This window comes from Ostreococcus lucimarinus, chromosome 2 (assembly GCF_000092065.1).
Source record: "Ostreococcus lucimarinus CCE9901 chromosome 2, complete sequence".
In the NCBI taxonomy this organism is placed as follows: Eukaryota; Viridiplantae; Chlorophyta; class Mamiellophyceae; order Mamiellales; family Bathycoccaceae; genus Ostreococcus; species Ostreococcus sp. 'lucimarinus'.
The window spans coordinates 242,019-268,756 of NC_009356.1; the positions used below are offsets into that span (position 1 = coordinate 242,019).

Sequence of the window (26,738 nt, forward strand, 5' to 3'; positions counted from 1 at the left end):
CGCTCTTGGGATCGTACACGCGCATCAGCTCCTTCGCCGCTCGCTCGTACGTCTCATCGCTCGTATTCTCGAGGAACAGTGGTTTTGCGTTTTCGACTTCCTGCGGGCGCGATCGAGCCGCGGCTGCGGCGTACGCCGAGTCGTAGTGTTCTTCTAGTATATCTTGCACGAAAGCATCCCAGTCTCCACCGGCGATGAGCGCCTTCCACGCATTCACCCTCTCGTGTCCGACGCGCTTCACGAGAACATCTATACACTCCAACAAGCGATCCGTCTCCGTCGTCTCAAAGTGCTGGTACCCCGCTCGAATCCACTTCACGCGCTCCGACATGGGTATCTCCAGCTGTGTCACCGCTCCTTTGCGCATGCCTGACCACATCGTGCTGGGCACTTGGACTTTTCCAATCATTGAGCTCTCGCCCTCGACGAACACGGGCCTTGTGGGATCGAACCGGCGCGCCTTGCACGCGATGCGAGAGTCAAAAAGTTTTTGACTTGGCTGCTCGCGTGCGCCGGGTTCTTCCCCTAGAATCGAGCCACGATGATTTGCCATCACTTCTAAATCGATCACCTGCGCACCCGCGGCTTCGAGAGCGTCCAATAACTTACCCTTTGCACAACCGGTTTTTCCCGCGACGACGTGATAGGAAAATTGATCCATCCCTCGCAACCATTCGAGCACGCCAGCTCGGTAACGTTTATACCCGCCGGGGGCAAAGTGAACATCAAAACCAATTCTGCTGAGCACGTGCGCCAGACTGAGCGACCGCTCACCGCCGCGCCAACAATAAACTAAAATCTTCGTCGACTTTTCGCAAGCCATGAAATTTTCATCAATTATCTTACTCAAGTTTTGTGCCACGAGCGCTGCCCCGAGTTTCTTCGCCTCAAACGGGTCGACTTGCTTATATATAGTTCCCACACGTTTCCTCTCTTCGTCATCAAGCACTGGGGTGCTTATCGCTCCCGGGACGTGGTCGTCCTCGTACTCGCTCGGCGCGCGCGCGTCGCACACGTAGTCGAACGCTCCCGCGTCGAATCCATCGTCGTCGAGCGTCACCGTTCGAATGCGTGGGCCGAGGTCCAAGAAGTCCTCGGGATAGGTGTGTTTAGCCTGCGCGCGCGCGGGCGCAGGTCCAGCGCGATGTCCCCAGTGCCTAACGACCGCTTCAGGTTTTCGCGCGAAATGCGCGACAAGCGACGTCGCACGACCGCGCGTCGAGCTCGCGCGAAGTGCGTGCGAGCACATGTGACGCATTGAACTCGCGAGCGAATTTGCGACACGCGTCGCGTCACGGTCGACGCGCTGGCGTGTGCTGCACAAGCAGGCGGCGGGACAACGCCGTATTCGGCGAGAAGACGCATTTGAACATTCGTCGGCGTGTCCGTCACAATGGGCTAGTCTATATCAGCTAATTATCGTGTATTTTCATTCGTCGTCGTCGTCTGAATCGCTCTCGTCGTCGTCCTCGAGATCGTAAACTTGAACGCGCGTAGCGCCGACGAGAACGCTCGCCAGGCCGCGGTTCGCGCTGACGGCTAAAGGCGCGAGCGGCTCGACGCAGGGTAAAACGCGCTCGCGAATTTGTATGGAGTTCAAATCCACCAGCGCACCATCGCGCGGCAGCGCTTGAAACGCGCCATCATCCAGGAGCACGAGTCGCGCCTTGGCGCCTCCCATCACGTCCTTGGGCTTGAGGAGGAGCGCGATGGAATCGCCCTTGTAAGCGCACGCGTCGACGATGAGCTCGTTCGGCGTTGTCACTGTTGCGGTTCTAAGGCACTTATCGTCAAACGCGCGATACATGTGCACGCGATCTCGCAAAGTGTCGACGTGGAAACTTTCTCTGTGCGCTTCGACGGCTTCGGCGTTGGAAAACACTGATTGCTCGGTGTTGTCCTGCACCTCATCCGCGTACGTCCACGCACATTTTGCGCTCAACACATCACATGACGATTCTAAAACACCGTTTACTTCACGTGTGATGCGCGTGAGCGTTTCACACAACGAAAGCGGCTCGCCATCCGAAAGGGCATCGTTGAGTCGTAGCATGGATTCGAGAGGAGGCTGCGCGCCGCGCAAGAATACTCCGTCGCCGGTGTGCACACGGTCATGACGCACTGAAAGTGCGTAGTCAAGACAATCTTGAGAAACGCCGTTTTTGCTGAACGCCAAATCCAAGTACTCTTTTACTAAATCCAAACGTGGCGACGGAAGCTGAGCGCCGTGCGCGTCGCCGTCTTCGGCGACGATTTGCGCTCTAATGATGTACACGAAAAATGCACGCAGTTGCATCGTTCGTTTTGTCACCACGCGCCCGGCGTCGATAATGGCAAATGTGAACTGCTCACACATCTTTATGACTTCTTCCACGCGCGATTCATCGATGCCCACGCCATCTGATCCGTAACCGAGTCGCGCCAACCCGAGCAGGGCGTTCAGCCGAAGCATGATGTCATCCATCAAAGGAGCGACCACGCTCACGAGATGCTCGTGCACGATCGTTAACGCAACGTCTACATCTTTCGCCATTCGCTTGACGTGCGCCATTTTGAATGTGGTCATAAAGAAATGCTCCAACGCTTCGTCAAACGTTCCCGTCGTCAAAAGCATCAACAGTCGCTCGCGAAGTTCATAGTACAGGTCCATTTCTTCGCCGTACATCTCTGTCATGAGTAACGTGTCCGTAAACTGCTTAAATTGATCATCGAGACGACGTTTGTACCCTTGCTCGTACTTCGCGCTAGCTTCCCGCACGACGATAATCGCGCGCTCCAGTGACGTCTTCAAGTGCGCAGCGTGCGTGGACACCAAATACACCTCTCTTACGTGCACCGCCATGTACGCCGCGTCCAATCGCGCGAAAGAAGCCTTTCTTCGCGATGCGTCGCGAACTATCGCATCAACGCTCGTAAAATCATCTCTCGACGCCAACGCCTCGACGCTGCCTGTCTTCGCGAACGCGTCTCGCCATAAGCCCACGCGAAACATCCCGAACGCGTGCATCGCGACCACCCCGTTCGCGTTCGCCGCGACGAGGGCGCTAAACTTGCCCGTACTTTCAAAATGATCCACCAACCCGGCGGCGTTCCACGACTCGCGCTTGCCCGTGAATCTCGCGCTCGCGCCGCCTTCTCTCTCCCGCGCGCCGTCGCGCGTGCCGTTCCATCCGTGCCTCGCCGCTCGACTCTCGTCGCGCACCACCGCTCCCTCGCGCGCGTCGATCCATCGTAAGCACGTGATTCCACACCCATCGCTTCCGCCTTCTCCGCCTTTATCCCGTTCCGCCGCTGTCCCGCTCGCGCCGTCGCGCGCGTCCCGCTCGAAGCCTTCCAGCCCCGTAATCACCCTCAAACACTCCCCGTCCTCCGTCGCGTGCGCCGTGATCGCTCCCGAGGCGTAGCCGACGACGAGAACCTTGCCGTCCGGGCGAAACGTCGCGCGCGTGGGCGTTTCGAGCTCGGGCGCTAAGGTTTTCGTCCAGAGTTTGTTCCAGTTCAACCGAAACGCGGTTAAAGTGCCGCCGTTCGCGCACGCGACGACGACGAGATCCATCGTCGGACACAGCGCGATCGTCGTCGCGGGTGCGCCGAGCTTTGCGTCTCGCGCGAGGACGAAGGACGTCATCGCGGCGCGGTGTGCGGTTGATTCTTCAGTGGATGCGCGCGGCGCGACAGCCAGAGCGACAGACGCGGCGAATTTCAAACTCGGGGGGCGACAAACAGCGGCGAATCGAGCGGGCGGTGTGGCTAAGACTGTCTTATGATACAAGAGGCTAGTTATTACGGTTCGCGGTTGACGATGACGAAGTCCATCACGCGACGTTGGCGACGCTTTCGGCGCCGCGCGGCCGCGATAAAAAGGAGAAATCGGGCTCGACGACGGGCTTTAAAAACAGCACTGGTTGCGCCATCAACGCGTTGCCGACGATCAAAGGGAGCCAGAGCGCGCCCGCGGAGAGGCGGAACGACAGTGGGGCGGCGGGCCACACTCGATCGATGAGCATGCTGAACCCGCGAACGAGCAAGATGTGCGTGAGATAGCAGTAGAGCGTTCGCGAACCCATGGCGGTGATGAAGGACTTCTTACTCGGCACGAGCGCCAAGACGCCCAAGCCGGCGAATGCGGTGAAGACGTAAAGCGCGATGCGTTTGAGCATGTCGATGAACTGCGCGGCCACGGAGGACGACTTGTACGGCGCGATGGACCAGATGAACCACTGCACGTCGTCGAAGCACTCTTCGAAGACGTTGAGCACGACGTAGAGAAGCGCGTACGCCACCGCGAGAACAATCGCCCCGAACGTCGCGCGACGACCGTAATCGATACTCTGCAAGCGCTGCAAGTGCTCCGGCTTCAACGCGACGCAGCCGAGGAAAAAATACACGGAATACACGAAGACGCGCTGCCAATCGAAAGCCGCGTTTCCATTCTTCGTCGTCGCCGTCTCCGTGAACCCCACGAACAGCCCCATGAACACACTCAGCGCCACGATGACCCCATTTCGTAACCCCCCCACCACGAGCACGCTCATGCGCCAAAAGAACAGCGCGAGCAAGTACCACATCACCCCCACCGGCGCCCACCACTGCAGCGGCGCGACGTCGTAATAATTAATCGCCACGTAAAACGCCTGCCACACCGCGTACGTCCCCAACAGCGTCCCGAACGCCCCTCGCACGCGCACCAACAAATTCACCGCGCTCGCCTCGTCCTCCCTCGCCGCGCGGAGCCAACTCTTCGACAGGTATCCGCTCGCGCCCGCGAACAACGGCATCCCCGTCGCGCACAACACCAAATATAACGTTCGCACGTGTCCGTGCGTCGTCGCGTTCACCGCGTCCCTCTCGCACCACCCTCGCCGCTCGTGCGCGTCCAGCGCTCTCAGGAACTCCTGCAGCGCGTGATTCCACACGACGATCAGCATGAGCGCGTACTTCAGGTTGTCCAGGTACGCGTCCCGTCGGTCGCTCGCGCGTTCGTCGAACGCGCGCGGCGTCGCCGCGTCCGCGTCCAGGCTCGCGTCGAGGTTTCTCGCCCGTCGCGTCGCGCGCGCGTCGCGCGACATCGCGTATCCGGTCGCGTCGCCGTCTCGCGCCGTCGCGTAACACCATCCAGTTTTCATCAGTCAGAAGCGTCTTAACACACGGATCATCGGTCGGACGCGCTTGAACACACGGACCATCAGCGCCGCCGACGACGATCGACGCGCGCGCGCGACGTCGGACATCGCGCGACGCCGCGCGCGCTCGGACGCCGCGACGACGCCGCGGTCGACGCCGGTCCGCGATGTCCGACACGGCTCGCGCGACGCGGGTGAAGAATAAAGCGCCCGCGCCGGTGCAAATCACCGCGGAACAAATCGTGCGCGAATCCGCGGAGCGCGCGGAGGACGTGTACGGGGCGCCGAAGCGGAAGATCGCGGACCAGGAGGAGCTGAAGGAGTACAGATACGAACAGCGGAAGCAGTTCGAGGATCGAGTGCGGTCGTCGTACTGGGAACCGCGGGCGTGGATACGGTACGCGAAGTGGGAGGAGGGACAGGGGGATTTGCCGAGGGCGCGAAGCGTGTGGGAGCGAGCGCTGGAACATCACGGACGGGACGTGCCGATATGGTTGCAGTACGCGGAGATGGAGATGAAGAACAAAGCGATCAATCACGCGAGGAACGTGTGGGAGCGGGCGTGCTCGACGCTGCCGAGGATTGATGTGTTTTGGTACAAGTACGTGAACATGGAGGAGACGCTCGGGCAGGTTGCGGCGGCGAGACAGGTTTTCGAGAAATGGATGAAGTGGGAACCCGAACACACGGCGTGGAACGCGTATGTGAAGATGGAGCAGAGGTACGGGGAGAAAGAGCGGGCGAGGGATATCTTTCAGCGGTATGTGCAGGTGCACCCGGACGTGAAGGCGTGGACGCGCTGGGCAAAGTTTGAGTTTTCGTCGGGCGAACGCGACAAGGCGCGCGAGGTGTACGAAGCCGCGGTGGAGTTTCTGCGGAACGAACCAGAGGTTGGGAACTTATACGCCAACTTTGCCAAGTTTGAGGAGATGTGTCACGAAGTTGAGCGCGCTCGGGCGATTTATAAATTCGCTCTCGATCGTTTGCCCAAGGAGCAAGCCGAGTCTGTGTACAAGGAGTTTATGAAGTTTGAAAAGATGCACGGAAATCGAGAAGGGATCGAGGACGTCGTTGTGGGGCAACGACGGTTCAAGTACGAGGAAGAAGTGTCCAAGAATCCGCTGAACTACGACACTTGGTTCGATTACATTAGACTAGAAGAAAACGCCGGCGACATGGCGAAGACGCGCGAGGTGTACGAACGCGCCATCGCCAACGTGCCGCCAGCGAACGAAAAACGCTTTTGGCAGCGATACATTTATATTTGGATCAACTACGCGCTTTACGAAGAGCTCGAGGCGCGAGACGTGGAACGCACGCGAGAGGTGTACCGAGCGTGCCTCAAGGTGATTCCACACGCCGAGTTTTCGTTTTCAAAGATTTGGATCATGGCGGCAAAGTTCGAGCTTCGTCAGCGACGACTCGATGCGTGCCGTAAGATTTTTGGATTGGCCATTGGATTAGCACCGAAGGCAAAGATATTCGCGACTTACATTGAGATCGAGTTCCAGCTCGGGAACGTCGACAGGTGTCGCACCCTGTACGAAAAGTACTTGGAAATTGAGCCGCAAAATTGCTCGACGTGGATCAAGTACGCCGAACTCGAGCGATCGCTCGGAGAAATCGAACGTGGGCGCTCGATTTTCGAACTCGCGGTTGATCAGGCCATGCTAGACATGCCGGAGGTACTTTGGAAGGCGTACATCGATTTCGAGACGTCCGAGGGAGAGCGCGAGCGTACGCGCGCGCTTTACGAGCGTCTTCTCGAGCGTACGAAGCACGTCAAGGTATGGATGTCTTACGCGCGCTTCGAAGCAACACCGATTGTTGTTGTGGATGACGACGCCGACGACGCTGCGATAGCCGCCGCCACCGCCGCGGCGGAGAACGACGAGCACGAACGCCTCGAGACGCGCCAAGCGAAAAGCCGCGCCGTGTACGAGCGAGCGCTCGCTGAACTCAAAGAAATCGATCCAGACGCCAAAGAAGAGCGTGTCATGCTTCTCGAGGCGTGGAAGTCATTCGAAGACACCTTACCGAGCGAATTCTCGAAATCCGCCGACGTCAAGGCGCGTCTTCCCAAGCGCGTTAAGCGCAAGCGCGCCGTCGAGGACGACGACGGTCGCGAAATCGCACAGGAAGAGTACTACGATTACGTCTTCCCCGACGACGCCGGCGCCGCGCAACCGTCGCTCAAGCTTCTCGAAGCCGCGTACGCGTGGAAGAAGGCCAAAGCCGCGGCTGAGGCGACGGATTAAACGGATAAACACACCATATCCATCTATGATAGCACTCCAGACCCTTCGAATACGACAAAACCAAAACCTACGCCATCCGTACCTCAACGCCGCGCGCGCTCGAACGTCACACGCGCTCGCCCGACGCGTACGGCGGACTCGCGCCGGGCCGACACGACGGATCACTGAGGTGACTCCGCGCACACGCACGATTCAGCGCGCGCACGCGGCGCCCGCGCGCGCCGCGCACGGGCCGCGCGCGAACGCGAATTCCAGGCGGCGACCGACGCGGCGACGCGACCGACGCGCGACGACCAAACGCGCGTCCATCGGCTACCCGAGCGGTGAAGACGTCGACGTCAGCATCGACATCGACGCCGAAATGTCGAAGATCGCGGTCGAGCGCGCGCTGCCGACGATGTTCAGCGACCTGACGATGACGGACCCCAAGCACTGGCGGTCGACGCACGCGAGAATCGCGAACGGACCGGTGGTGCCGCAACAACTCATCGGTGGGACGCCGATGATCGATTTGAGTGAATTCAGTGCGAATCCAAAGGTGAAGATTTATGGCAAGTGCGAGTACTTGAATCCGAGCGGGAGTATTAAGGATCGAATCGCGCAGGAAATTTTGGCGAGAGCGCTGGAAACGGGAGAGCTGAAGGCGGGGATGACGGTCGTCGCGGCGACGAGTGGGAACACGGGTGCGGCGATTGCGATGGCGTGTGCGATTCGCGGGTTTCCATACATCGTGATTACGAATCAGAAGACGAGCAAGGAGAAGATTGACGCCATGCGGGCGTATGGGGGGGAGGTCATCGTCGCACCGAGCGGGGTGCCGGCGGATCACCCGGATCATTATCAAAACATCGAAGCGACGATGTGCGCAAAAAATCCGAAATTTTATGGTGTGAATCAATACGACAATCCGTACAACGCGGATGCGTACGAAAAGACACTTGGTCCTGAGATTTGGTCGCAAACCGAAGGGGCGGTGACGCACTTCGTCGCCGGTGGCTCGACTGGCGGTACGATCACAGGCACGGGTCGTTATCTTAAGAGTGTCGACCCGACGATTAAAATCGTCTTGGCCGATCCCAAGGGAAGCGTTCTGTGGGATTATTTTGTGAACGACATTCCTGAAGAAGAACTCGTGGCGAAGAGTTGGGAAGTCGAGGGTGTGGGTAAAGATTCCATTCCGGGTGTACTCGACACCGAATACATTGACGGCGCCGTCATGGGTGACGACAGTAGTTCCTTCCGCATGGTTCGCACGGTTGCTGAATCTTCTGGTGTCTTGCTCGGTGGTAGCTCCGGTCTAAACCTGCACGCTGCTCGCGTGCTCTCGAGTCACATCAAGGAGGGGACCATCGTCACGGTACTGTGCGACAGCGGTGTCAAGTACTTGTCCAAGATCTATAACGATGAGTGGCTTCAAGCGAAGAATCTTGACAAACCGTTAGCCGACGTTTCGAAGTACGAAGTCCACTGGAAGAACGGCTCGCATGAAGTAACGGAGGATGAAGAAAACGACAGCTTGTGGGGCCGTGAACAGGAAGAGAAAGAACTTCGTTTCCTCGATGAAGTGGCGACGCACATGGTTGAATACCACCGTAACTCGATTCGAGCGACGGAACCGGTGAGTGTGTACAACTCTCCCGCCGATCTCCACGCCAGCTTCGAAGAGATGGGCGTTCCACTGAATTTTCGCTCCGGCGAATCGCCAATTTCCATCAACAATCTTACAACCGCTATGAATGCTGTTTTGGACAACAGTGTGCGAAGCTCGCACCCGATGTTCATGAATCAGCTCTACGCAGGCGTTGACCCCATCGCGCTCGCGGGCGAATGGGCATCAAGCGCGCTGAACTCAAACGTGCACACCTTTGAAGTAGCACCGATTCTCACCGAAATTGAGCGTTCAATGCTCGCAAAGATTGCGTCACTCTGGCTTGGAGAGAATGCAGATGGCTCGGCGCCTGATCACGACGGCTTATTTGTACCGGGAGGTTCCATCGCTAATCTGTACTCTATGATCTTGGCGCGCGAGCGCGCATGCCCAGAAGCGAAGAAAACCGGAATGCCGCAAGGCTACGTTGCCTTCTGCTCTGAACAATCGCACTACTCCTACAAGAAGTGCGCCCACATGATAGGTTTAGGTATGGATAACATGATCAAGGTCGATTGTGGCAAGAATGGTGCCATGCTTCCTGAAGCACTCGAAGCCGCGATAGCGGCCGCGAAGGCTGCGGGCAAGACACCGTTTTACTGCGGCGCCACGGCGGGGAGCACTGTTTTGGGCGCGTATGACCCGTTTGCTGCGTTGGCCGACGTGTGTGCCAAAGATAACGTTTGGTTGCACGTCGATGGGGCGTGGGGTGGCGCTGCGCTCGTCTCCAAGCAGCACAAACACTTGATGAACGGCGTCGAGCGAGCAGACAGCTTTTGCTGGAACCCGCACAAGCTGTTGGGCATTCCTCTCCAGTGCTCCATCGTTCTGAGTAGACACGCTGGAGAATTCATGGCGGCCAATTCTTACAAGGCGGACTACTTGTTCCAGCCCGACAAGAATAACACCGAAGCTGATTTGGGCGATCGCACTATCCAATGCGGCCGCAAGTCTGACGCGCTCAAATTGTGGCTCGCGTGGAAGTACCGCGGCGACGAAGGTTGGGAAAAACTCGTTGACCACGCCTTCTCTTTGGCCAAGTTCGTCGAAGCAGAAGTCGTGCAGGACACCACGGGTGCTTGGGCGCTGGCCACACCCGCGCAGTGCGCCAATGTCGGATTCTGGTACGTGCCGCCGCGCCTACGTCCGTTCAACAAGGACACCGCGACGCCCGAACAATTCGCGGAAATTGCCAAGGTTGCCCCGAAGCTCAAGGATCGGATGCAACGCGCCGGTGACGCTATGATCGGTTTCCAACCCGTTCCGGCGCTCAACCTGCCCAACTTTTTCCGTCTCGTATTGCCGAATCCTCGTCACAACAGCGAGACCAAGCTTCGCGAGCTCATGAAGCGCATGGACGCGATGGGCGCCGACCTCTGAGTGCGGTCATCCGTCTCTATTTAAACGCACAATAAGCCCACCGTGGGCAACATATTACACGACAATATCACGGGTTGAAGTCATTATTCGTTTAAATCGTTGTCTTATTAAATCGTTGTCTGGTTGTCAATACAAAACACATCCAAGTTTTGTCGCTTAGCTTCGCGCGCCGTCGTTTGAACTCGGAACGACAGACGCCAGCGCATCCGTCTCGCCCTCGCCATGGTTCGCGTCAAAACCATCGAAATCGCGTGGCACAACGTCGAGAAAACAAACGTACGCGCGCATCGCGCCCTCGCCGCGCGCATCGCGCGTCGCATTCGTCGCACTAACGTCTCGTCGTCGTCACTTTTCGAACGCAGCAACCGATTCTTTCGGTCGATTTTAATCCCCGCACGGGCGCGTTGGCGACCGCGGGCGCGGATAACGAGATCAAACTCTGGCGCGTGGACCGATCGATCGATGGTGAGGTGACGGTGACGCACACGGAGACGCTGACGGGACACGCCAAGGCGGTGAACTGCTGTCGGTTTAGCGCGAACGGTCGAGCGTTGGCGAGCGCGGGAGACGCGGGAGACGTGTACGTGTGGCGAGAGGTGGACGTGGGGTCGACGACGGTCAATTCGCACGGAGACGTTGTCGGGTGGAAGCCGATGAAGACGCTGCGCGGGCACTCGGACGATGCGTTGAGCGTCTGCTGGGGACCGAGGGAGACGCTGGCGAGCGCTTCGGTGGATAACACGACGATTTTATGGGATTGCGAGAGTGGTAACGGTGTGGTGCAGTTGCGCGAACACGCGCATTACGTGCAGGGAGTGAGTTATGATCCGCGGGGGGAGTTTATAGTCTCGCAGAGTCCCGATCGAACCGCACAAGTGTACGCCGTTGTCGGCGGCGGTAAGCCGTCGGCGAAGAGCGTGAAACACGTGCGGGCGATTAAGGCGATTAACGACACGAATGAGAGAGTCGATGGCGGGCGCATGGCGTCAATCTTTCACGACGACTCTATGACGTCGTTTTTCCGCCGCCCGGCCTGGTCACCAGATGGTTCGTTCGTAGTGTTTCCGGCTGGAGTGTTCAAACGCCCGGGCGCCAAGCGAGCCATGCATACGACGTATGTCTACGCTCGTGGGAACTTTGAAACGCCCGTCATGCACTTACCAGGCGGCGAGACGCCATCTGTGTGTGTTAGATTCAATCCTGTGCTGTTCAAGCGTCGAAAAGACGCCGCTGATCCTACGACACCGTCAGACTTGCCGTATCGCGTCGTCTTCGCGGTGTGCTCGCAAGACGGCGTCACGATCTACGACACCGATGAAACCGAACCGATCGTGTACGTCGCTGGTATCCACTGCACGTCTATCACAGACTGCGCATGGTCCCCGGATGGTGGAATGCTTGTCGTGAGTAGCACGGACGGTTTCGCGAGCGTCGTCGCCTTCGATGAAGGCGAGCTTGGCGCGCCAGAGACTAACATCCCCGAACACGTGAAGTCTTTGCTAGCGTCGTCGAGGATAGGAGAAAGCGTGCCCGATGAAGTTGTCGTTGTTGCGCCGGCGGTACCCAATCCGGTAGCCGCTGGACCGGGACCGACGAGAATCGCGCCAGTGCGCATCGCGCCGACGCCCATGTAGAACTTAGGACACAATTTGATGCTTCACGATTTCATTCGAATTAAAAGGTACAAATGTCGTGAGACTTTCTAAAAAGTTGAGCGCTAACCGAGCCTGGTCAGCGTCTCCCCCCTCGTTATGATTTCAGAACTAAAACTGTTGAACATGATGCGCGTGCCAGCGCTCGAAACATTTAACACTTGCACGAGTGATTTTTTTAGAACGTGGCGTTCCAATCGCTCGTCTTTACACGCGTCGATCGACGCGTTGGCGTCGTCGGTGCGCTTAGATGACCCCCGACGGATCCATTAACCAAAAGACATTTTTTCCCGTTACCACCGTAGCCAAGAGCGCACCCAACAGAAGACACAAAGTTTTTCACCAACGCGCCCGCCTTGGCCGCCGCCGCTCCCATCGGAGACTTCAAATGAGGGTCGGATTGCGGCAAGACAGACTCGTTCGGAACAACGATTTGCGCGACGTCGAACTCAGTTTTCTCAACCGAACGACGGGGAGGAGACGCGAGGGCATCCGGCGCAGGTCTGTTCGCGCCAGATTTCTTCACGGGTTCCTCCTTTTTAATCGCACGTTCCTTTGTGCTTTCGCTGATAATTTTCTTCTTCTTGGGCACAACGCACGTGCTGGGATCGTACTGAACGACGTCCCACCCGTGCGCTAAGAGCTCATCGAGCGGATCAAACGTAATCGTCAGAGGTAGTGAGACGGCATCGTCCATCGCCGCCTGGACGCGGCGACGACGCTTTGTCGCAGCCGGATTGAAACACGGTCTGCGGCGTCGCTTCCTCTGCGCTTCAGCTTGCTCTGCTCTAAGCGCTCTCTCTTTTTGCTGCCTCGAGACGGCCTGAAGATTGAAACAGAATAAATAAGCGAGTTGCTCAGATTCCGTGGCAAGTTCGGGACGCTCTCTCAGCCGCAACGGAGGCACTGGATCAAAGCGCGAAAGCAAAGGTTTCCCTCCGTTTTTCCATCGCATGTTGAGCCAGTACCGGTAGATCTTGCAAAACACCGCAAGAGAGGGTGCTTTTTTGTTGATCTTGAATATTTTGTCGTTTATTTGGTTAACGATTTTGACTGCGTTCTTGAGCTCACTCTTGCCTCCAGTCGGGGGGCGCGGCACACGGGCGCCGCGAGCGATAAACATAGATTTACCGCCGCGACGCGTCATACCCACATGGGCGCGGGTGCCGAGATCACTGCTCTTTACGTTTTCCGACGGTTGACGAACCGTATTCGTCGCATACTGACGTTCGATGAGATCGTCGGCAGACTGCGTCGACGAATTGTCGTCACCGTTTTCCGATGGAACGCCGTCCGAAGGAGACGCTCGCTTCTGCAAGAATTGAACGCTCCCACTCGGTGTCAACGGTGCCGCGGCCGTTTCCGATGAGCTTTGATTGGATCGTTCGTCATTCAAATCGAATGGGTTCCAGTTTTCAGCCTCAGCCTTGAGGTTAACGAGTTGACCGTCGCCCAACTGTGCGTTCGACGCCCAGTGCAAAACATCCTCAAGCTTCCCCTCCGCGGTGTTGGCCGAGTTGAAGATGTTGCCGAGTACGGTTTGCGCCGCCTGCTCTTGCGTTGGCATCGCAGACGCCGCCCAAGACGTTTCCTCAAAGACGTCGAAGAGCTTCTCCAAGTGTTCTGGACGCATGTAGTTGGCGTTCGGCGTCGTCGTGCACACCTCCGATCCCTTGCCTTCAAGTGGCTCGTCAGCATTCATGTGTTCGAGCCACTTGAAATCCGCTGCCGTGGCCTCGTACATGGACGCCGCCGTGCCCGGGCCGAATCGGTGAAGTTGATGATCCGGCGCTTGCTGACGCAAATACTTGGCCGGTTGTCTGAATCCGCCGGCGTGCAACGCTTCGTAATCCGACACAACGTTGAAGTTCGGAACGTGAATGTTTGCCTTTGGCGCGAAGTAATCGCGCGCGGGCTTCTGTTTCTTGGCATCCTTCTTCTCCCCCTTGCTCGGCGACGATGCGCCTCGCTTTTTCCCCTCTCCTTTTCCGTTTGATTTACCCCCCTTTGACGCTTTCGGCGTCGACGGCTTCGCCACTCGATTCGCCTTCGCGTGTCTCCTATTATCTCTCACCCCACACGCGTTACACAGCGTTTTCGGGCCATCCGGGCCGTTTCGCCACAACGGCGTCGTCTGCGTGTTGCAGTGCGCGCACCGCTTCCCAGCCACTCCCGGCAGACCTTGCGCCGACGTCGCGGCGTCCATCACCTTATCGCGCACGAAAAGTTCACCGAAGTCAGTTTCATCGCACGCGCGACGGATAACGCGACAATTTCGCGCGTGAAAACAAGCGCGCGCGCGCGTCGTCGCGTCCCGCGCGTATTGAGGCTCCAGAAACCCCAACCGTTCGCCGTCGCGCGTTCTCGTCGTCTCGACAACCCGCGGACGCACCTTCGCCATCTCCCGCGCGCTCGTTCCGCGCCAAACACCCCCCCGCACCGAACACTGCGCGCACGAACGCTCGCTAGCGCGCGCGACACATCGCTTCGTCAGTCTCCGCGCGTCGTCATCGCGGCATCGAAACACCGACACGCCACCATCGGCGCGCGCGCGTCGCCCTCCCGCGCGTTTCCGCGTCTCCCGCGCGCGCGAACGACGCGTCTTAATCCCATCCACCATCGCGCGCGCGCGCGCGCCGCACCGCGCGCGGGCGACGACGCCCGCGCGCGCTTCGTTCGCGCCATCGAGCGCCCGCGCGCATCCAGCCCCCGAAACCGCAACGCGACTTCGCGCAAAATCTAGCCCCCAACGCCCGCGCGCGCGCGTTCCCATCGCGCCGCGACGGCCGAGCGACGTCGATAATTTCACTCGATCCCTCGCGCGCGTCGAGCGTCGAGCGCACGCACCGCGTCGTCGAAAAACCGGCGTTCGATTCGCGCGCGCGAACAATCAATCGGTCGCGCGATTGACGGAAATCGCTCGCGTTCGCGCGCGTCGACGGCTTCGTTCGTCGTCTGCGCCGAGGCGGGCGGTCAAGAAGACGCGCGTGCGTCGCGCCCGCGCTTCGCGGGACCTTCGGCTCGACGCTCGCGCCACCGACTGCGGGGGGGCCGGCGGGGCGTGCGGGCAGGACAGAATCACACGCCACCAAAGTTTTGTGCGTGGGATTAGTGACGGTTCGCGAACGGTAAATAAAAAATCTTGCGCGTAATTTTTTATGTGGTATAAGGGCTCGTATTCGAGCTATAAGATTCGCTATGTTTAATGAACGGCGGAGACGACGCCACGTCGATCGCGCGGCGCCGCGCGGCGCCGCGCGAGTCGCGCGACGAAGGTTGGTTGCGCTTGAAAAAACGATGCTTGGGTATTACGTAGCTAGGGTGACGACGCGGGGTCAGTGAAAGAGACGCACCACATCTCGGCGGTGCCGCCTCGGGTCGCGCGCGTCGCGCCGCGGCGGAGGACGTCAGCGGCGAGGACGCTCGCGCACGCCTCGCGTAGACACTCCGCGCACCAAGGTTCGGGATGGGACACCGCGCTCGAGAGCGCGGCGTGGTTTGCGTCAAATTTTAACGCTGGGACTCGATCGATGTCGCCGAGGGTGAGGAGAACGTCGTCTCGGCGTTCGCCGCGCGCCGCGTCGACGAAGACGGCGGCGCGCGGGCTCGGGACGCTCGCGAGCGGGACGAATCGGCCTCCGGCTTTGCGTATCTTCGCACCGGAGACGAAGTGGTCGAGAGGACACGTTCCTGGAAGGTAGTTCTCGTCGTTCGCGCCCGGATATCGACACTTTGCGCTGAACACGTCGTCATGGCCGCTCCAAACTTTGTCGCACCGACACGGCAGTGGGGGAATCGCAAGCGTGCGGTTGAGGGATACGGCGTACGCGAACGCCTTCACGAGCGCGCGAACGTTCGCGCTCGCGACAATGAGGTGGTCCTCAATCGTCGGTTCCTCGCTCGTCAAGTTTTGAGGCGCGAGTTCAAACGTGAGGAACTTTTCGTCCTCGCCCGCGGCGTCGTGCAGCGCCCACAAGCCAACCTCTTGAAACCTATACCGCTTCGCCTCTCCACCACTACCGTCGAACGTGTACGTCGCGTGCACGGCGTACGGTTTAACGTCATCCCAGACGCCGTCTTTTCGATTCACCCACTGCATGAAGTATCCGTGACCGTTCACGAAGAGTCGAAGCGGCAACGCGCCAATCGCGAACGGCGAACCGGTCGACGGCAACGGCGAACCCGATTGCAGCACTCGCGTCTTCGCCGACGCTCCCGGGGCAACATCTAGTCCCGGCCACGCATTTTCCTCGCGCACCATCTTGTTAAACACTTGTTGGTGCGTCGTGAGCTTTGAGTACGCCCCGTCCTTTGCCTGTAAATTTCGCGCCCAGTCGCTCAAGAAATCCTTCCCCGCGCGCGTGTTCCTGATGAACATCATCCCAGTGTTGAAGATCCCGCGCATCGCGTATCTCGCTCCTAATTCCCAATCCATCGTCGGGCTTAAATTATCGCTGCTAATCATCACGTCCGCCCCGCGAATCTCCTCGCACCCGTCCACGTCGCCGCTCTCGCACTTGAAGTACGGCGCCGCGTCTCGAAGCCACACGACGTCGACGTCGGATAAAATCACGTCAAACCCGGCGTCGAGCACCGCGCGCAATTCCTTCACCATCAACGCGCAAAACTTCTTCCAACTCTCGCTCGCGTGATCCGCGGCGTCGTTCAAATCGCCGTACTCGGCGCGATACGTCGCCACGCCCAGCGCGCGCGCCGCGTCATGCGTCTCCGCGTCCAACGCCACGAGCACCGGCCGCACGCGCGCGCGCGACGCCTCCGCGCCGCTCCCATCCCCCCCCTCGCCCGCGCGCGCCCGCATCGCGTGCGTCGCCCAATTCTTCGCCACGTCGAGCACCTTCGCGTCGGCGAACGCGACGACGACGACGTCCTCCCCCTCCCGCGCGCCGACGTCGCGCAGCGTCGCCGCCGCGCCCGCGACCTCGACCGCCGGCGTCGTCCTCGCCGCGCGCGCGTCGCCGATCGCGCCCGCGTCGCCGATCGCGTCCGTCGCCGCGTCCGTCGTCCCGCCCGCGCCCGCGCCCGCGCCCGCGCCCGCGCGCGCGCCTCCCGCGCGCGTCCGCGTCGCCGCGACCGCGCACGCCGCGACGACGACGCACGCGAGCGCCCTGCGCGCGCGCCGCGCGCGCGACGCGCCCTCGCGCGCGCCCGCGCGCATCGCGCCGCGCGCGCGCGTCTCGCGCGTCGGCGTCGTCGCGCGTCGCGCGCGCGCGTCCTCGCGTCGCGCGCGTCGCGCGAGACGCGCGCGACGTCCCCGCGGGCTCGCCGCGCGTCGCGCGCCGCGAGACGCGCGCGCGCGACGCCGCGAGACGCGACGAAGCGACGATGGATTCAAACGCGTCGCGGCTGTCGCGACACATCGCGACGACGATGCGACGCGCGGCGCGCGCGAACGACGACGACGCGACGAAGCGACGAAAGAGTGATCCCGATGACGACGCGCTGCTGCGCGACGCCGAGGACGCGCGCGACGACGACGACGACGGCGCGACGACGGGAGGCGCGCGCGCGACGGGGGACGACGGCGCGGAGGAGTACGCCGACGACGTCGATTACGACGAGGAGGAGGTGTACGCGCGGACGACGAACGGCGAGGGCGAAGGATTGATCGATGTGCGAGCGGCGGATCGCGCGAATTGGGTGCGACGACCGCTGGCGCGGGCGGTGGACGCGACGCGGGACGCGCTGCTGTTTCAACAGTTGGACATCGATTACGCGGTGGAGAAGCCGCACGAGGGACTGGGGGCGCGACGGGCGAAAGGTGACGCCGCGGTGGTGCGGATGTTCGGGGTGACGAAAGAGGGACACAGCGTGTGCGCGCACGTGCACGGGTTCGAGCCGTATTTTTACGCGTCGGTGCCGGAAAATTTCGGCGAGGCGGATTGCGCGGCGTTCAGGCGACGTTTGAACGAGGAGGTGAGCGCGGCGAGGAAGAACGCGCCGGGAGTGCACGTCGTGGACGTGTCGCTCGAGAGGAAGCAGAGTTTGATGCATTATAGCGACGTGAAGGATCGCTTGTTCGCCAAGATCACGATGGGGCTGCCGAATATGGTGAGCGCGGCGCGAGGGATTTTGGAAAAGGGATTCAGCGTGCCGGGGGTTCGGGACGGGGCGTTCACGACGTACCCGACGTTTGAGTCCAACATCGTGTACGCCTTGCGGTTTATGGTGGACTGCGCCGTGGTCGGTGGGAACTGGATCGAGTTTCCGGTGAATTCGTACACGGTTCGTGCGAAGAAGGCGTCGCACTGTCAAATCGAAGTGGACATCATGTACGACAAGCTCATCTCGCACCCGGCGGAGGGTGAGTACTCCAAGCTCGCCCCGTTTCGCATCTTATCCGTGGATATCGAGTGTGCGGGGCGTAAAGGCCACTTTCCCGACGCACAATTGGATCCGGTGATTCAGATCGCGACTCTAGTCACCGAGCAAGGGAGCGATAAACCGATTATTCGAGCCGTGTGGACGCTCGATACGTGCGCTCCGATCGTCGGCGCTGACGTCTTGAGTTTTAAGGATGAGCGGGAACTGCTTCGGAACTGGGGTAATTTTCTTCGCGGGTGCGACCCGGATTTGTTGATCGGCTATAACATCGTCAATTTCGATTTCCCGTACTTGTTGGAGCGCGCCGAGAAGCTCGGCGTCGCCGACTTTCCGTACTGGGGACGCTTGATCGGCACCAAGGTGCGCATGCGCGACACGGTTTTCTCGTCCAAGGCGTACGGTACGCACGAAAGTAAAGAAATATCTTGCGAGGGACGCGTGCAATTCGACATGCTTCGCGCTATTCAGCGCGATTACAAGTTGTCTTCATATTCGCTCAACGCAGTTTCTGCGCATTTTTTGGGCGAGCAAAAAGAAGACGTGCACTACAGCGCTATCTCGGAGCTGCAAAACGGTACGCCCGAGACGAGACGGCGTTTAGCGGTGTACTGTTTGAAGGATGCGTATCTTCCGCAGAGATTGCTGGACAAGTTGATGTACATGTACAACTACATCGAAATGGCTCGCGTCACCGGCGTGCCGCTGAATTACCTGTTGACTCGCGGTCAGTCCATCAAGGTCATGTCGCAGCTTTTGCGCAAGGCGAGGCAGCGAAACATGCTGATTCCTCACCATGTGAAGCAGGGCGGTGGCAACGTTCAAGCGGAGGGTGGTGTCGCGTACGAAGGTGCGACGGTCTTAGACGCCAAGGCTGGTTACTACGAGATGCCCATCGCGACGCTCGATTTCGCTTCGCTGTATCCATCCATCATGATGGCTCACAATCTGTGCTACTCGACTTTAGTGCCAAAGGATAAGGTGGGTAAGCTCAACCCGGATGATTACGGGACATCGCCATCGGGAGATACGTTCGTGAAGGCATCCAAGGTGAAGGGGATTTTGCCAGAAATTTTAGAGGAACTCTTGGGGGCGCGTAAACGCGCCAAGGCTGATCTTAAAAAAGCCACTGATCCGTTGCAAAAAGCGGTCTTAGACGGTCGCCAGCTCGCGCTGAAAGTCTCAGCAAACTCTGTGTACGGTTTCACCGGTGCCATGGTCGGACAGCTGCCTTGCCTCGAAATTTCTTCTTCAACGACGGCGTACGGCCGTACGATGATTGATCACACGAAGAAAATGGTGGAAGAGAAGTATCGAACCGTGAATGGATACACTGGAAATGCCGAGGTCATTTATGGTGATACCGACTCCGTGATGATCAAGTTCAATACGCCGGATTTGGCGGAGTCTATGAAACTCGGTGAAGAAGCCGCGGTGTACGTCTCTGAGACGTTCTTGAAGCCTATCAAACTCGAATTCGAAAAGGTGTACTGGCCATATCTCTTGATTAGCAAGAAGCGCTACGCTGGTTTACTCTGGACGAACACTGAAAATTACGACAAGATGGACACCAAAGGTATCGAGACCGTGCGTCGCGATAACTGTTTGCTCGTGCGACAAGTCATCGAGACGGTTTTGGAGAAGATTTTGAAGCAGCGAGATGTGCAGGGCGCGGTGAAATACGTGCAGAGTACGATCGCAGACTTGCTCATGAATAGATTAGATTTCTCACAGCTCGTGATCACGAAGGGTTTCACAAAAGAAGCAGACTCGTATGGGGTCAAGATGGCACACATAGAGCTCGCGCAGCGCATGCGCCAGCGCGATCCCGCCACCGCGCCGGTAGTCGGCGATCGTATCGCGTACGTCATCATTAAAGCGGCGAAGAACGCAAAGGCGTATGAAAAGTCAGAGGATCCGATTTTTGCTTTGGACAACAACTTACCCATCGATACGAAGCACTATTTGGATCACTACTTGACCAAGCCTCTGCTGCGTATTTTCGAGCCCATCTTGCACAACGCGCAATCCGTACTGTTGCACGGCGAGCACACGCGTCGCATCGCGCAGCCGACGCCGACTGCGAAAGCTGGCGGAATCATGCAGTTTGCCAAGATTCGTTTAAGCTGTATCGGTTGCCGCGCACCGATATCGGATGAGAAAATGTCCAAGTCGCTGTGCAAGAATTGCCTCAACGACGAATCGCAGCACCTGAGAAAAGCGCTCGCCTCCGTGAACAACCTCGAGGGAGACTTCAACCGGCTTTGGACGCAGTGTCAGCGGTGCCAAGGCTCACTTCACCAGGACGTCCTCTGCACATCGCGGGATTGTCCCATTTTCTACCGTCGCAAAAAAGTCCAAAAAGATTTAACCGAAGCCACGGCGCAGCTGCGACGTTTCGATTGGTGAGCGCGACGAAGATTCCCGACGCGATAGTCGAGTCGATTCCCGACGCGATAGCCAAGTCTGCATTGAAAACCACTCACCGCGCGCACAGCAACGAACGAACCGCGACGTAGGTCTCGACGAGCGAATCGCCGCGCGCTCGCCGCTTTTCGCGTCGCCGCCTCGCTCCAATCCAAAATCCAATTCGCCCGCACACCCCCCCGCGTCGCCGCGATGTCCGCGCCGCGCTCGCCCGACGCGCCGATGATCGACGACCGTTACGTCTTGCTCGCCAAGGTCGGTCGCGGCGCCACGGGCGAGGTGTACAAGGCGCGCGACGTCCGCACCGACGCAACCGTCGCGGTGAAACTCGTCGACCTGGAAGACGCCGAGGACGACGTCGCGGACATCCAGCGCGAGATATCCACGCTCGCGCAGTGCGCGAGCCCGTACGTGACGAAATATCTCGCGAGCGCGCTGGTGCGAGGGACGAGCAAGCTGGCGATCGTGATGGAGTACATGGCGGGAGGGAGCGCGCGACACCTCGCGGACGAGGCGGCGAAAGGAGAGGGCGAGACGACGGCGATCGAGGACGAAGCGAAGGTTGGATTGGAAGAGGGAGAGATATCGTACATCACCAGGGACGTGCTGCGGGCGTTGGAGTACTTGCACGAGGAGGGGAAGATTCATCGAGACGTGAAGGCGGCGAACGTGTTGCTGACGGAGGGCGGCGAGGCGCGATTGGCGGATTTCGGTGTGAGCGGACAGATGACGCACACGTTAGGAGCGCGGAGGAAAACGTTCACGGGGACGCCGTTTTGGATGGCGCCCGAGGTGATTCAAGGTGGGGAAGGGTACGATGAGAAGGCGGATATTTGGAGCTTGGGCATTACGTGTTACGAGTTGGCGTTGGGCGCCGCGCCGCACGCGGATTTACATCCGATGCGCGTGTTGTTCGTGATCCCTAAAAATGACGCTCCTCGACTGCCAGATGATGGGAGATTTAGCGCAGATTTTCAAGACTTCGTGGCTAAGTGCTTACAAAAAGATGCGAAAGCGAGGCCGAGTGCGAGAGAGTTGTTGAACCATCCATTCGCGAAACAATTCGATGGCGCGGCTGTGGACACGTTGAAGGCTCGAGTTGAAAAACATATTTCTTTGACGGAAGGAGATGCGTCGCAAGCCAGCGGCGCGGAGACCGCGTTAGCACAAAAGCAGACGAGTAAAGCTGCGCCGACTTGGGACTTCGGCGAAGATTCGCTCGGGAGGAAGTTTTCGAAGCAGCAACTGGAACAGCAACAGGCGCAAACGCAAGATGTTGAAATCGCTTCCGATCACGGCGGAAGTTCGATTTATCAATCCATGGGCGGGACGATTCGCATGGCGAGTCGCCCTTCGATGGAGGGTACGGACGACGATGCGGATGCTAGCTCCATGGGAACCGCCACGGTTGGCACGGAGAGCTCTCGAGGCGCTCAAACGCGTTACAAGCTCGACGATATCCTCGACAGTGGCACGGTGTACACACCTCTGATGCAGAGTCTGATCGCGCCGGCGTTCGAGCGGGTACAAACGAGCAACGACGCTGGTGCTGCCGCAGCTCTGGCCGCCGCCGAAGCTTTGGACAAGCTTGAAATCGTCTCGCCAGGCTCGCTCGCGTCCTTCGTACAAGCCGTCATGTACGAGCTGTCGACGAGTCAGGACGAGTCGATGCGAGGTTTGAAGTCGCGCGCGTCTAAGTTGTTCGGTGGTACGAGCGAAGATTCAGTTGCGGTCTCTAACGGCGGTCGATCCGTCGTGGCCAATTACCTGCTGCAGCGTTGGCAAGCAGACGTGCGCAAACAAGCGCAGAAATAGCCCATTCTAGTACAAGTAGTACATCATACTGTTGCAACGCTACTTCTAACGCTATAGCTAAGTTCGTCGAAACTTTTGATACATTTCCAACAGTTCGCGGTGCGGCGGAGGGCTCGGACGCACGCGCGTCATCGCCGTGGCGACGTGACGGGCAAAGACTCTGTCGGCGTCGATGCTCTCCTCCAGCGCCGCCAGCGCAGCCTCTCGGGATATCGCGGACAGGTCTGCACCCGTATAACCATGAGTCGACATCGCGGCCAAGCTCAAATCGACGTCATCCGCAAGCGGCGTATTCTTAAATTGCACTCGCAGAATAGCCATTCGATCTTCGGACGACTGCGGCGGCGGCACGTAGAGCAGGCGATCGAATCGGCCGGGGCGCAACAGTGCGCCGTCGACTAAGTCGGGACGGTTAGTCGCCGCGACAACAGTCACGTTCGTCGTCGGGGATAAGCCATCCATCTCTCCAAGGAGCTGCGTGATGACGCGGTCCTGCACGGAGGGCGCGCCGCCTTGTTCGCCACCGCCGCGTGTGCCGGCCAATCCGTCTACCTCATCTATGAATATCACTGAAGGAGCGGATGTCCTGGCGCGGGAAAACACCGCGCGCACGGCTTTTTCAGAGTCTCCTACCCATTTTGAAAACAGCTCAGATCCCTTAATGGAGATGAAATTGCGTCCCGACGCGCTCGCCACCGCTCGCGCCAGCATTGTCTTGCTACACCCGGGAGGGCCGTATAGCAGAATACCTTTAGGCGGCGAAGCTCCGACGCGCTTCATTGCGTCTGGATGCTTCTCCGCCCACTCAACGGCTTCTTTCAAGCGATCCTTTACTTCGTCAAGACCTCCGACGTCGTCCCAAGCGACGTTTGGAACTTCGATGGCTACTTCGCGCAACGCGCTCGGCCGGACTTTCACGCGCGCGTGCTCGAAATCGTCCATAATCACTCGCTCGTCACGAGATGATATGTCGATGTCGCCAATCGCACGTGCGACGCCGTCGACATCATCGCTGACGCCGGATGACCGCTTGGACGTTTTTTCGATCACGCGAGTCAGCGCGCGCATCGCCGCGTTTTGGCACAGCGACGCGATGTCGGCGCCGACGAACCCGTGCGCTCGTCGCGCGAGATCCACGATGTATTCCTCAGTCAAATCGTGATTTAAACCACGAAGATGCGTTTGAAGAATTTCTAATCGATCGCTGGGCGTGGGCACGCCCACTTCGAGCTCGCGATCGAATCTTCCAGGGCGCCGAAGAGAGCGTTCGATTGCGTCCGGTCTATTCGTCGTCGCGATGACGACGACGCGATCGAGCTCGGGAACGTTCGATGATGTACCGTCAAATATGGCGAGCATCGTGGCGACGATTCGCGACGACATCATATCGTCTCCCCCCGAGGACTGATTGCGCGCGGGAGCGATGGCGTCGAGTTCGTCGAGCAGCACCACGCTCGGGGCTGCTTTCACCGCGGCGAGAAAGACGCCGCGAAGCGCCTCTTCGCTCTCTCCCATGTGCGCGCTCACGAGCTCTGGACCGTTCACGACGAACAATTTTGCGTTCGATGCTTGCGCGGCGGCGCGCGCGAGACGCGTTTTCCCCGAACCCGGCGGTCCGTAAAGTAACACTCCCCGAGGCGGCTTCACTCCGCATCGCGTGAACACCTCTGGGCTTTCGAGTGGCAGCGTCACGAGCTCGCGCAGCGCCGCTTCGTGGTCAGCCACGCCACCGAGACTATCGAACGAGACATCTTGCGACATCGCCACTCGAGACGCGCGCTTCACCGCGGACGCGACAACGTCGTCGTCGTCGTCATCTGACTCGCTCGCTCCGTCGCTCGACGACGCGTCGTCGCCGCCTTCCTCGCGCGGGTACAAAACGATGCGCGTCCTCGCCGAAATCTCCACGCCCCTGTCACCGACATCGGGCTCGAGCCGAATCACTTTGAACATCGCGCTCGTCCCGAGCAATGGCAAGCGCACGAGATTCCCGACCAACAGTCCGCGGCCGTCCAGCGCGCGTCTGGCGAGCGCTTCCAAAATACCGCGCTGCCGCGCCGCCGTTCGCCCACCGCCTCCCGCGCGTAGTCCACGCTCGAGCCACACCGCGGCCTCTCCGCCGACGTCCAACTCGAGCGCCCAAAGCTTCAAATGGGCCACGATTTCACCCTCCGCCTCGAACGCGTCAATCGGTCCAGCCGCGTCCCGTCGCGTCTGCGCGCTCAAAATCGTCCCGCCCGACGGGCACCCCATCGATAACCAAACCTTCCGCGAAAGCGACACGCCGTCGTCCCCTAAACCCGCGGTCGGCCACGCGCGCGCCAACACCACGCGCGCGCCGCACGTCTCGTCTTCGTCGTCTTCATCGCGATCCGCGTCGACGTCCAAGTTTAACGCGCGCCGCGCCGCCGCCGCGTGCGTCGTCGCGCGCGTCGCCCTCTCATCACCATTCTCCACCATTTCCACCCGCGTCGCCGCCCGCGCGTCGCCCGCGTCGCTGGTTTTCGTTTTCCCTCTCCCTCGCTTCGGCGTCGCGAGCGTCGCGCCGTCGTTTCCGTCTTCTCGCCGCGCGTAGCTTCGCAACTCGACCCACGCGCCCGCGCGAGCGCCGACCGCCCGCGCGAGCTTCGCCGACATCACGCAGTGCGCGTGCGCGCCCGCGCCCTGCGCCACGGGCTCGCGCGCGTCGACGCGCATCGCGCGAACGCCGTCGGGGAGGTAGACGACGCCATCGTCGCTCGTCAAAGACGCCGACGCGACCGCCGCCGGGACGCATTCGTCGGGAGAATCGTCGCGGTGTCGCCCGCGCGCGCGACGCGCGGGCGAACGCGCGCGTCTGGACGCGCGCGACGCCATCGCGCACGTCGTGCGCGCGCGCGCGCGGTCGTTCGCGGGCGCGCGCGGCGGTGTGCAGCTCGAAATCGATGGACGATTGAGATACAAAAAGAAAAGCGTCGTTACAACAAAATGCGCGTACGCGCGGCGCTTAAAGGCGCGACGATCGACGATGACGACGATCTATCACGCTCGTAAAGTTTGATCAAAGTGCCAGGCCGCCATGCCGTCGCCCGGCGGACCCATGCGCAGGAGCGTGGCGACCATCTCGCTCACCTCGCGAACGCTCTCCACCTGCGGCGCGAGCATCTCGCCCTCGAGAAAATCGCACATGTGCGCGTCCCCGGCGTCGTCCGCCACGCGATGCAGCTCGCACAGCTTATCGTTGTTTAACTTTTCCAAGCTCAGGCTCAGTTCGAGCGCGTACAGCGCGCATCCCTTCTCCGGATGATCGTACTCGCTCTGCGGCGGCAACAGTTGCTGCAGCTCGACGCGCCCGCCGCGCAGATTCATGTATTCCATCAACTGTTCCGCGTGCTCGCGCTCCTCCAGCGCCTCGCGCTTGAAGTGTTCCGCGAATCCCTTCAGCGCGACGTTATCTCTCGAGAAATACGCCCACATCGCGTGATAGATGTACGACACGTTGTACTCGACGTTGATTTGCGCGTTGAGCGCGAGCTCGCACTCGTTGGCGAATCCGCTCCTCGCGAACGAGTACTCCACCGATTGCGTCTTCACCGGGTGCGTCGTCTGCGCCTCGACGATCGCTCGACTCTGCGTCGTTTCGTTCGCCGCGTCCGCGTCGGTCGCGTTCGCGCGCGCGCGCGCGCGTTCGATCGGTCGACGTCGATCGCGATTCGAATTCGATCGCCGCGCGGCGTTCGATCGTCGCGCCATCGTCGCGCGCGTCGCCGTCTCGGCGCGCATCGCGCGGGCGAATCGAGCGGTCGTCGTCGTCGTCGTCGTCGCGGTCGTCGTCGCGGTCAAAGTCGCGCCGCGCGTCGCGGTCGGCGTCGCGAAGTGCGAATTCGTGACGTCGCACATCGCGACGACGCGCGACGACCGCGCGGGCGCGACGATCGAGCGCGGCGAAATATTCACCGTCGATGGAGACGGCGCGCGCGATGGAGACGGCTCGAGACGCGCGCGACGCGAAGCCGCGTGCGGTGCGACGCGCGTACGCGGTGGCGCACGGGTGGGAGCACGCGAGCGCGCTGCGCGAGACGCAGCGCGCGGCGATCGGAGCGCTCGGGACGCGCGC

At 60.1% G+C, this 26,738-nt stretch overlaps 13 protein-coding genes across 13 annotated transcripts; 6 read left to right on the forward strand and 7 right to left on the reverse strand.

Annotated features, from left to right (window-relative positions):
- Positions 1-130: 130 nt before the first annotated feature.
- OSTLU_10242 (predicted protein) lies at positions 131-1,015 on the reverse strand (the record flags this gene model as incomplete). The annotated part of the gene is made up of 1 exon (XM_001416310.1): positions 131-1,015. A coding segment is annotated over one exon (885 nt), but the record flags the coding sequence as incomplete, so codon positions are not given.
- Positions 1,016-1,429: 414 nt separating this feature from the next.
- Positions 1,430-3,556, reverse strand: OSTLU_36151 (predicted protein; the record flags this gene model as incomplete). Its single annotated transcript, XM_001416311.1, has 1 exon — positions 1,430-3,556. The coding sequence occupies one exon, from the start codon at positions 3,554-3,556 to the stop codon at positions 1,430-1,432; it is 2,127 nt and encodes a 708-aa protein (XP_001416348.1).
- Positions 3,557-3,815: 259 nt separating this feature from the next.
- OSTLU_29944 (predicted protein) lies at positions 3,816-5,091 on the reverse strand (the record flags this gene model as incomplete). The annotated part of the gene is made up of 1 exon (XM_001416312.1): positions 3,816-5,091. The coding sequence occupies exon 1, from the start codon at positions 5,067-5,069 to the stop codon at positions 3,816-3,818; it is 1,254 nt and encodes a 417-aa protein (XP_001416349.1). The 5' UTR covers positions 5,070-5,091.
- A 199-nt stretch (positions 5,092-5,290) lies between these two features.
- Positions 5,291-7,381, forward strand: OSTLU_36244 (predicted protein; the record flags this gene model as incomplete). The annotated part of the gene is made up of 1 exon (XM_001416071.1): positions 5,291-7,381. The coding sequence occupies one exon, from the start codon at positions 5,291-5,293 to the stop codon at positions 7,379-7,381; it is 2,091 nt and encodes a 696-aa protein (XP_001416108.1).
- Positions 7,382-7,796: 415 nt separating this feature from the next.
- Positions 7,797-8,798, forward strand: OSTLU_36485 (predicted protein; the record flags this gene model as incomplete). The annotated part of the gene is made up of 1 exon (XM_001416072.1): positions 7,797-8,798. A coding segment is annotated over one exon (1,002 nt), but the record flags the coding sequence as incomplete, so codon positions are not given.
- A 249-nt stretch (positions 8,799-9,047) lies between these two features.
- OSTLU_36228 (predicted protein) lies at positions 9,048-10,409 on the forward strand (the record flags this gene model as incomplete). Its single annotated transcript, XM_001416073.1, has 1 exon — positions 9,048-10,409. The coding sequence occupies one exon, from the start codon at positions 9,048-9,050 to the stop codon at positions 10,407-10,409; it is 1,362 nt and encodes a 453-aa protein (XP_001416110.1).
- A 222-nt stretch (positions 10,410-10,631) lies between these two features.
- On the forward strand, positions 10,632-12,043 carry NFB3501 (predicted protein; the record flags this gene model as incomplete). Its single annotated transcript, XM_001416074.1, has 2 exons — positions 10,632-10,685; positions 10,772-12,043. The coding sequence occupies 2 exons, from the start codon at positions 10,632-10,634 to the stop codon at positions 12,041-12,043; spliced, it is 1,326 nt and encodes a 441-aa protein (XP_001416111.1).
- A 196-nt stretch (positions 12,044-12,239) lies between these two features.
- Positions 12,240-14,462, reverse strand: OSTLU_14167 (predicted protein; the record flags this gene model as incomplete). Its single annotated transcript, XM_001416313.1, has 1 exon — positions 12,240-14,462. One exon carries the CDS (start codon positions 14,460-14,462, stop codon positions 12,240-12,242), a length of 2,223 nt encoding a protein of 740 aa, XP_001416350.1.
- Positions 14,463-15,377: 915 nt separating this feature from the next.
- On the reverse strand, positions 15,378-16,880 carry OSTLU_29949 (predicted protein; the record flags this gene model as incomplete). The annotated part of the gene is made up of 1 exon (XM_001416314.1): positions 15,378-16,880. One exon carries the CDS (start codon positions 16,878-16,880, stop codon positions 15,378-15,380), a length of 1,503 nt encoding a protein of 500 aa, XP_001416351.1.
- Positions 16,881-17,686: 806 nt separating this feature from the next.
- Positions 17,687-20,864, forward strand: OSTLU_44713 (predicted protein). The gene has a single exon (XM_001416075.1). The coding sequence runs from the start codon at positions 17,861-17,863 to the stop codon at positions 20,807-20,809; it is 2,949 nt and encodes a 982-aa protein (XP_001416112.1). The 5' UTR covers positions 17,687-17,860; the 3' UTR covers positions 20,810-20,864.
- A 185-nt stretch (positions 20,865-21,049) lies between these two features.
- On the forward strand, positions 21,050-21,892 carry OSTLU_35807 (predicted protein; the record flags this gene model as incomplete). Its single annotated transcript, XM_001416076.1, has 1 exon — positions 21,050-21,892. A coding segment is annotated over one exon (843 nt), but the record flags the coding sequence as incomplete, so codon positions are not given.
- Positions 21,893-22,699: 807 nt separating this feature from the next.
- Positions 22,700-24,403, reverse strand: OSTLU_36182 (predicted protein; the record flags this gene model as incomplete). The annotated part of the gene is made up of 1 exon (XM_001416315.1): positions 22,700-24,403. One exon carries the CDS (start codon positions 24,401-24,403, stop codon positions 22,700-22,702), a length of 1,704 nt encoding a protein of 567 aa, XP_001416352.1.
- A 1,269-nt stretch (positions 24,404-25,672) lies between these two features.
- On the reverse strand, positions 25,673-26,206 carry OSTLU_7252 (predicted protein; the record flags this gene model as incomplete). Its single annotated transcript, XM_001416316.1, has 1 exon — positions 25,673-26,206. A coding segment is annotated over one exon (534 nt), but the record flags the coding sequence as incomplete, so codon positions are not given.
- Positions 26,207-26,738: the final 532 nt, after the last annotated feature.